General features: G+C 44.5%; 2 protein-coding genes across 3 annotated transcripts in view; both read right to left on the bottom strand.

The window, feature by feature from the left end:
* Window positions 1-7990, bottom strand: part of LOC307247640 (jun dimerization protein 2-like) — a 9356-nt gene extending 1366 nt beyond the window's left edge. For both annotated transcript variants that reach the window (XM_080024677.1, XM_080024678.1), the window contains exons 1-2: window positions 7877-7990; window positions 2508-2725 (exon numbers count right to left, since the gene is read on the bottom strand). In XM_080024677.1, the coding sequence (XP_079880803.1) occupies window positions 2508-2725; window positions 7877-7964 (306 nt within the window). In that variant the 5' untranslated portion in view covers window positions 7965-7990. The remainder of the gene's footprint in view (window positions 1-2507; window positions 2726-7876) is intronic.
* Window positions 7991-8497: 507 nt separating this feature from the next.
* On the bottom strand, window positions 8498-9995 carry LOC307247641 (protein c-Fos-like; the record flags this gene model as incomplete). The annotated part of the gene is made up of 1 exon (XM_080024679.1): window positions 8498-9995. A coding segment is annotated over one exon (513 nt), but the record flags the coding sequence as incomplete, so codon positions are not given.
* Window positions 9996-10000: the final 5 nt, after the last annotated feature.

Here is a 10000-nt window from a genome sequence, read left to right as displayed (position 1 = left end):
CCTGTCCTCCACCTCCTGTCCTCCACCTCCTGTCTCCTCCCTCCTGTCCCGTACCTCTTGTGTCTTACCTCTTGTGTCCTACCTCTTGTGTCCTACCTCCTGTCCCCTACCTCCTGTCACCTCAACCTACACCACTTCTAAGGGTATTGGAGAGTTATCATCCATGATGGTGACTGGCAAGACTGTAGGAAATCATTTAGGACACTGGGTGGAGATACGGGTAACCTGACAGAGCCTTGTTTGTGTGTGTGTTTTATGGCATAGTCAGACTGTCCCTGTGACTTGAGTTTGACTGTTCAACCTTGGTAGGAGTTCCTGATTTATTTGATTTTATTATTGATGACTGAGTTGGTTGTAAATGACAAGCACATCAACGTTGCACAACCTGTCATCAGTATAAAGCCCTCTTTGTCAGTAGTAGTGGCAGACTGGCCAGGACACTGCTTCGGAGCAGCTCTGAATCTCTCTCTTTATGCTGCAGAATAAATATCTTTAATACTCTTATTAACATGCAGACTTAGGTCTGCATGTTTCTCTTCTGCCGTTCAGTTTAAATATTCCTGAAAAACTGTGTTTTAAGAATTCATGTTCGTTCCAGTGCGGACACTCTCCCCCAGTAATTTTAGTGGTGACTTTTTTCAATTAATGACATTTTTAATAAGTTACGTTTCCATGAAATACGAAAATGTTGTGGTATTTCTGTGACTAATTACCATATCGCGGCTTCAATTTTTACGACGCCACACTGGATCTTGAACGCATCACTCACGCATACATTCCAGTGGACTTGACGTGGTCAGCAATTTTTGTGGACTACTTTTCCTTTTGTATTTTTCGTTAATCTGGCAAAAGGACCACATCGATCAAATATCAATCGAACAGATTCACCGACATCTACCAGGTAAGAAGGTACATAAACACACACACACACAAACGCATAGTTTGTAATCTCTAACCACTACAGAGCGACGGAGTCTACACCGCACACTGGACACGGTGTGAATGGACATTCTGAATCAGAACACAGTTATAGTAAATGGTATGATTTTACTGTAAAGCTCATCTTGTTCATTTTGTTTATGAATAGTGACATGTCAGCCAAGCTTGACCAGCTGAATACTTTTGGTCAAATTTGATCGCTTTTTCACTCATTTCTGCTCCGTATCTATCTGCTCCGATTTAGTTGACACTTAAACCACAATAAGCTTGTGACATACCGGTTTAAACGACACTTCAACCGTGTTTGTAGCTTATGTCATTGTTGTGTTCATGTTTCTTTTAGCCAGGTTGGACATATTTTGGCGTTGAATGCATTCGACCGTGTCTGTGATTTCGGTCATATTTAGTCCGTTTCTCACTTGTTTCTTCTCCGTATGCGGATCAATTTGGATAAAACTTCAACCACGAGATGTTTGTGACATACGGGTTCAAAGGAGACGTCAACCGTGTTCGTTGCTTCTGCCGTTCCTCTGTTTCAAATAGTTTTTCGATTTGTAAATTCAGAGAACTTTTCCCATACAGTACAATAATAATAATAATAAATACAGCCCCTAATAATAACAACAAATATAGCTGCAATATAGCAAGTTCTAGAAACAGAAATTTAAAGAAGTAGCTGAGAAAGAAAAAAAAAAAGCAAAGCTTCCTAAATTAGGCAGTTTCTTTAAGAAGAAAGAAAAGTACGGACAGAGCGCGCCTGCACCAGCGCTGGCATCCAACACCACTGGAGATGGTCAAAACGAGATGCAAGAGGACGCACTGGAGCTGATTGCTACTACAACTGCCGCCATCGCATCTTTTCCATTTTTCCTGAGAAGATAGATGCAAATGTCAAATGTTATATAGTGTCTAAGGGGCCATGCAAGGTGCACTGTCACCGAAATGTTTTCTATTGTCCCTGGGAGGACGGGCGCTGTTGGTCTCCAGCCCTGCTCGGTTTGTCTGTCTACGTGGGTTGTCTATGAACGCTCTGCAGTCCAAGCGGCTGGCACAAGTCCCTGAATGGGCATGGCTTTTGAGAGACGAAGCCTGGACTTATATACCTTGGGATGATCATGTCACAAAGCGGCCAGCTCCAGAAACGAATGAAATCAAAACAGTTTTTCCACAAATTCATCACATGTAAACACATCTAAAATGTCCCGGTTCTAATGAGACCTCAGCCATGTCTGTGTGTACCGCGGTTGCTGTATTTCAGATACTTTTAGCCCGAAAAATGCCAAGAAAATTAATAATAATAAAAATCCGAGCTAAAACAATAGGTGGACCCACAGGTTAATTGATATATGCTACGAAACTGTAATTTCATTCTATAGTTATAATTTCTCTTAATTTATATTAAGTGGTCAATACATAATTACACAAAAGTTACATTTTGCAAGATAAATGTGTGTATTTGTGCTTGTTTATGTGGAACGTTTTTTTTTTTTTAATAATTTGGAATAAGACAGTATCTCGCAACATTTAGCTCCGATCACCGCTTCATGGAATTGCCACATCAAACAAACCTCTGTTTTGATGGCTAAAGTTTGTTTCTCCAGCTTGTCCAGAAAGTGCAATGGCGACAGCATGGTCCCTAGCTGCTGCAGATGGCCAAACTTGAGCTGGTCGGTCAGCGTGGTGGCCGAGATCCCAGCCAGCGGTCCCAGACTGGGGAGTGAGCCCGCCGTCACCGAAGGATCTGGGATTTGTCCTGGCATGGTGTCTGGCTCAGTCTTGACCACGGCTGAAAGGGAATTGTTCAGAAGAAATACTTTAGAGGGAAGAATGTGAACTTGGGAAAGCTCGGTATACTCCAATGATTTCATCACCGGTGAATTATTCAACCGCTCTTATTCCTTTAAGATTAGGTTCAGCCGATTGTCGTTGCACAGAGTACAAGTACTGAGGCAATGAAATGCATTTCACCATCCCAGTAACTGAAGTATCTAGGAGCAGCGGGCTGCCATATAGTCATAAAGGGCTGCCATATAGCCATAAAGGGCTGCCATATAGCGCCGTGGGAGCAGTTAGGGGGTTAAGTGTCTTGCTCAAGGACGCATCAGCACGCTACCAGGAGGAGCCGGGAATCTAACCGGCAATCTTCCAATGACTAGATGACCCGCTCCACCTCCTGAGCCGCGGCCCCCTTTAAGCGTCCATCTTTATACAACACAGTTGTACAGAATATTCAATTTGCAAACAGATATTCCATTATTCTCCCTCCCAACACTCAAGTCTGCTAGATGGCTCCAAAAAGAGGCTGCGATAGAAAAACTCAATGATTGACGCTCGTTCATCTGCCTGCGCTCACAAAGTGACCGAGCGCAAAAAGCGAAAGGATTCCCTTAAGGCACCAGGTGAGAGGAGAGTCGCGCTGTCCTTTGAGTCATTGACCTTGTTACTTTCCAGCTCGTGAAGGCCGTACCACATTCCCTGGTTACTCATCTGTGTGTAGAGACGCAGGTAAGACAATGTGGTGTTTGCACACTCTAATATGTGCTAAAGTAGGGAAGGAAATCCCTTTCTACTTTTAGCAGATCCCTTTGTACTCTTGGACATTGATTATCTACTTTCAGAAACTGATTATCCACTACAAAGTGATGAACGGCTCGATAACATACCGTTGCATCCCTAGCACATTATGCTATGGCATAGAAACAAGTATACTGTTACGTTAGAATGTAATGTAATGTGGCAAATGCAGTCTCCCCGTTCCAGAAGTGCTGGAGTTATTATTTACAAGTAAAGTTTTTACACAAAAACATCCAGTTTTTACTAAATTAAGTCCCATAGCAACGGAAAGCAACAGGCACAGGTTGTTCATTTTTTAACAGGACGGAACCGGACAGTCCCTTAGCTCAGTTGTGTTTCAAAGGGTTAGATTTACGTTGTTCATTTTCCATACCAGTAGGAAACTAAGGAAATAAAATAAATCTAAATATTTCTCTATGAGATCATATGATATATTGTAGGGCTGAACGACTTGAGAAAATAATCTAAGTGCGATTTAGTATGCCATTTTTTTCTTTTAGTTCCTTATCTTCTGTATTATTCACTAAATACAAGCAATAAATCATTCTATCGTATGTTTATCGTAATCATTCTATTCTATCGACCAACACAAAAATAAATACAGTCAAAATATAAACTGCTCTTTCCTGTAGACAAGGCCTACATGTTATGATGAAATGAGAATGAATTGATGCATGAATTTATATTAATAACATATCTCTATTTACTATTGAATTGTAAAAAGAAAAACCTTCAATCACAGTAGAATATCGACTCCTTGGTTTGACTTCAAGCCATGTAACTGTTCAAATCTGAAAATGAACATTCGAAAATTATCCAGTGTTTCAGCAGAAATGTATTATTTTTTTAATAAAAATGTTGTCCCCTGAGCACACGGAGCACCGCTCAGCTTTATGCTCATTCAATTTCAAAAAAATAAATATAAAATGAAAAATAAAACCAAACCGTTTTAACAGCGGTTTAAAGTGCCCCCCTTACGCACGATTTCGTTTCCATAAGGAGACGTAAAATAAAATGAAAAACACCTTGTGCTGGCGCGGCAATCATAAGGAACGTGTCCTCGGCCAATGCCTGGAACCGGAGCTGGGGGCTCCATGTGCAACTGCCCGTTAACGTCTCTGCACGGGACTGTAGATCGCGATTGATGATTTAATCGTGCATCTGCCCAAACCTATATTATATATCAGAATTTTAATCACGTTCAATATTTTATTAGCGTCTCGATGTCCATATCTGCACCAGACTTGATCTGCTACATAACATCCGGCTCACTCCGTCGCTGGGGATGGCAAAAAGTTTAAACATTTAACTCGCGCAAGGACGAGTCGTAGATATTCCTGTTATGCACGAAACCAGCCCGGAGAGTCTTGCCTCGAAGTCCTCCGTTTTGAAATGAAGTGAGGAGAAACGCCCCTCGCGCCAAGTCACGCCATCTCGGAGGTGTGCGACGTCACAAGGTGAACAACCATCGATTAAATAGATTCCTTTACATTTGCATCCCTACTGTGAACGCGACCGAAAGCGCTCGAGCTGCCACTGCTTGTTATTGCGCGAAGAACACAAGCAATTGGGGATGGGGTCCCAAGACGACGCCCAACTTTTAGAAAGTATAAGAACTCTCGTCAGACAAAGGCCACTAGGGAGAAACTGCCGTGTCCCCTGTTGTGCAAAATAAAGTTCGCTCCAGATAGCGAGGCTTTATCTCACCCACCACGCAGTGGAATTTCCACAACAAGCAGCCCGGACGGTGAGGCTGGTCAGAATTGATCTATAAAGGATACGACTATTTTTAGATTTTGTTGATAGTTTTGTTTGGGGTTTTTTTTTTTTCCCCCTCTGGAATGAACATGGACAGGGAGGGGAAAAAAAACCTCAACAATAACCGAATGAAACATGAGACGAGCCGGACCGCGCAAAAAGGCAGACTCGGAGAAAAGTCCCCGTGGTGCCTGAGAGCTACGACTGGACATTGCCAAGAAGAAACCGTTTCCCTTGTTTTCCTGCCCCCTTGTTGTGTCAGGGGAGAGGAATGCAGCCGCTTGAAGGAGGGGATGAGGTGACGGGGCAGATTGCCTGTTGAACAACCCGCCGCATCCACAACGAGGAGTGACGCGCTACAGATTTAGATTTAGAGTTGTTTTAAATGTCGGGTGTTGAGCTCCCGATGTAACCTGCGCCAAGGCAACGAAAGCGACGCGAAGCCCAAATTCGCCCGGACGACAAGAAACGAGACGCAATCCTGCTCTTTTTTAGTGAGCGTTGGTTTAGTGAACTCCAGAGCACACGCTGCAGAACTCACCGGGGGTCCTGACAAAAAGCGCTGAGACACTCACACAGGCCCCACTGCCTTACTGTACTGTATGTAGCATACTGTACTGCATACTGTATAACTGTTCTGGGTTACTGCGTACTGCGCTGTATCGCTGCATTGCTGTGTGGTACTGTTGTATACTCTACTGTGCATCTCCATACTCACTTTATTCACATGCACTTTACTGCACATACTGTATCTGTACATACAGATAGCCTATCCCATAAACACAACTCTATTCCCTTCTATTTTGTACCCTAACTTTGTATTATCTTTTTGAGTCTTATTTTATTTATTTTAACTGCATTACGCTATTGTGCATAATCTCCGGGTGCGTTGCAAAGACATTTCACTGCATATATGTATGAAAGTATGTATGTGTACGTGAGGCATAAACCTCTTGAATCAAACAGAGCGTTGCCCATTCACTGTTGCTCTCTATGCCAATGGTTCTCAAACATTTTTGAGTAGTGGACCTCCTTCTAAGACCTTCCACCCAGTAACCCCTTCCCTGGGATTGGGAGAAGAAGGAAAAAAGAAAACGAACAAAAACGGCAAACTCTATGTGTTGTTCAAACATTATATTCAACCGATATTTGTTGAACACTTTTTTTTTTGTATTATTTTCAGAGTACCCCCGTTTGAGGAACGCTCCTCTATACCATCACTGAAAACGGACTTGTAACGCAAACATACTGTATCACATACTGTATTTTTTATTTTTTCTTCTCTTCTTCAATATTTTGGCGAAATAATTCACATCAAACCACTGAACATTTTTCTTCACGCCCGCATTTTCGAGGGGGGATTAAAAAAAAACAAAAAAAAAACGGTGATACATAATGACAAGCGTGTTTGTTGCGAGAGTGAAAAGTCCACTACGTGAACCAGACGCCATAAAAGGGCAGCCAGCGTGGTTTAGATGTCATTTAAAAACTCCATCTCGATATGTCGAACGTAAACAATTTGACATTTACCCCCAACAAGACGTGACTGGCAAACAGTCACGAGTCACGGGGGGGGGGTTGTATAACCAGTCCCGCTGGGGCCGTCTGCGGAGTTCCAATGGACGTTACCCCCCCCCCCCGGTAACGATTCGTTTACGTGCGGCGGGTCGCGACAACCGCCATCGCGGACGACAATCGCGCCGTGGACACCGTAGCGTCGCTCCCCGGGAGCGTTTTGTCTTCCGCCTTCCGCGCGTGATTGTTCTTTCCCAATGCCAGGAAGAGGTCACGCGACCGTACGACACGGGGCGGTCAACCCGTATCGCCGCATCCGTGTTTACACCCCCGCCGTATACGCGTCCGCGTCCCCGCGGTCCACGCGTTTAGATCCCCGCGGTCCACGCGTTTAGATCCCCGCAGTATACGCGTTTATATGCGTGTTTTTTTTTTTGGGGGGGGGGGGGGTCCACCCCAGCGCGACGCATCGCTCGGCGGAAGTTTCTCCCTTCCTACCTTACGTAACTTTCCCCCCTTCGCCGGGGACGCCGCTGGGGACGCCGCTCGCGGAAGGGAATTACGGCTCTTTTTGTTGTTGTTGTTGTTGTTGTTTGTCTCGGGGACCGTACGGACCCGAACACGACGCCGCGATCCACGGCGCGTGTTTGTTTTTGTTTTGATTTTTTTGTTTGTTTGTTTTTTTTTTTTTTTTTATTATGTGGGGGGTGGGGGGGGGGGGTGGAGAACCGGGAACATCGCGCCGACCGCACGTGCGAACAGAAAGCGGAAGGAAAAAAAAAAACAAAAAGCCCCCACGCAGCGTGGATCGAAACACGCCGGAGTCGTAGCAAAGACTACAACCCCAAAACACGGACATTCCTGCCGGCGCCTTGCACGCACATCCACACGCGAACACCGCGGTCGGAACACCTCGGTCCCACGCCACGGAGCCGGGCACCCGCCTTTCCACTCCGCGTTACATTAGCCCCCCCCCCCCTTTCCCTCACCTCCTCCACCACCACCACCACCACCCCCGAAGGTGGTGTCGCCTTGTCTGTGAAGTTTTTTTTTGTTGTTGTTCGTTTGGTTTTTTTTTGAAGCCACGAACCTGACTTGGATCCCGGGGGTGAAAGGCGTCCTCTCTTCTGCTCGGGCGGAGGTTTGGAGTAGATTTTAAAAAGTGGAAACCGTTGCATCAGCCCGTTTAGCAGTGATCCCAGTCCGAGAGGGATTCGGGGAATGCGGAAACGAGCCCGAGTGAGCCCGGCGGCCGAACGCGAGCAGGAATGTAAGGAAGAGGAGAAAAAACGCGGAGAAAAGTGGGGGCAGGAGTAGTACCACTGCTCTTCCCAAAGCAGCCTGCGAGTGGTGCACCAACATGAACAAAATACTAATAAAAGAATAAGAATAGTGATGATGATGATGATGATTATTATTATTATTATTATGATTATCATCACCATCATAATTATTATTATTATAATGATTATGATGATGATAATAATCATAATAATGATAATAATAAAATAATAAGACACGAATATGTCTTTCTGCCTGATCAAATTTAATTTCAGGAAAAACAATCGTCACACATCCACACATACTGTACAGGTGGCGATCATTATAACTAGGTTTGGCAATGGACAAAAATAAATGACTAAACAAATAAGGGGTTCACTTCATACTGTTTTATTTCTCCGTTTCATTTTCATTTTTACAGTGCATTTTTTTTTCAAAATAAATGGAAATACATTTGCATATAAATAACCTTGTATCTGATATGAAAAGATGTATTTTGTGCATTCGGTTTCATAATATGTGATACTAGTGGAGCAATATTCCATCTAAAATTACAACTTATTTTGATTGTCAGTCCTGCTCTGATGATTTTTATTTATGTAGCCTACATTTTTACATATGGCCTATTATGCATTGGCGTATTCTGATTTAGGATGGTGTGTGCCTTCAGAAGTTATCCAAAATGGCTATTTTAAAGAAACATAAGGTGAGATTCGGATAACACAGTTGCCATACCCTGCATACTCCACCCCTACACTACTGTATGTGTTAATTGACTGCTACATTAGTTTAGTTTTTATATTGTATGTCAACAACTAATATTAGGACTATTATTGTCTCTGATCATTGATAGAAAGAGACTAGGCACTGTGGAAGCAACTGTCACTGAATGAGGATTTATTATGATTAGCTATTCAGCATAAATAAGCAATCCGGCCATTACTTCTATATTCGACAAATACGTCAAAATCGCGGTAGGTAAAAAAATAAATTATCATAAATTACATCTTGATAGATATAGCACTGGATGTTTTCATGGAAAACTCTAAACATTCTGTTATTACAATGAGGTCAACGCACAGTCCTGATCGAGGTATGTCAGTACTTAACATAGATGAATACTTAGTAAGCACGAGTTCCACAGCAATACAAGCACAAACACACAAAACCCAACTGGAACATTAGATTCTACAACACACCATAGTGACAGATCAATGTATATGACGAGCTCCCAAAAACATGTCATTTCTCAGCATGCTGTTTTTTAAAAGAGTCATAATTTTGTAAGATGTATCTGGAGAAATGTAAATATATATTTTTTTTCTAGTCACACAAAACACGTGTCATGAGTGTATTTTTTTTTCCCAAGGGCTGCATCATATTGTTATTGTCCGTGTCAAACTTCCCTCTGCACATTATAAGACGAGAAGAGTGGGAGAGTTGAGGATGTCGACCGATTCAGCCCTCCCTCCTCCACCTTTATGACCCTCCAGCCCCTCCGCCAGGGGGTCCAGCTCGGGACACGCGAACGTGAACACCGACAGGTGGCTGCTGCAGGTGGGGGTGGGGGTGGAGGTCACCACGGGCGTGCCCAGCGGGGGCTCCAGGTCGCCGGAGACGGACTTGTACAGCGTCTCCCAGTCGGAAACCCCGAGGGAGCCGCTCAGGTCGATGTCCGGGACAGAGCGGGCCGTCTCCACCGGACTCCCGCCCTCCTCCTCCTCCTCCTCGCCCTCCCCCGCCTCCAGCGTGTTGGACACCAGGTCGTCCAGCAGCAGGAGGAGCCCCCCGCCCTTGACGTCCAGCGCGGGCTCCGGGTCGCGGCCGCCGATCTCGGCGCTGGCGCACAGCAGGATGTTCCAGTTCCCGGAAATGGCGGCGGAGGGATCGGTGTCCGGCGGCGAAAGGGTCCCCTGGGCGACGCCGTCTTCCG

The sequence above is a fragment of the Zeus faber genome (assembly GCF_960531495.2).
Source record: "Zeus faber genome assembly, contig: SCAFFOLD_171, whole genome shotgun sequence".
NCBI classification, from domain to species: Eukaryota; Metazoa; Chordata; class Actinopteri; order Zeiformes; family Zeidae; genus Zeus; species Zeus faber.
The sequence above is the reverse complement of the archived record's forward strand: the minus strand, read 5'-3'. Positions and strand labels throughout refer to the sequence as shown.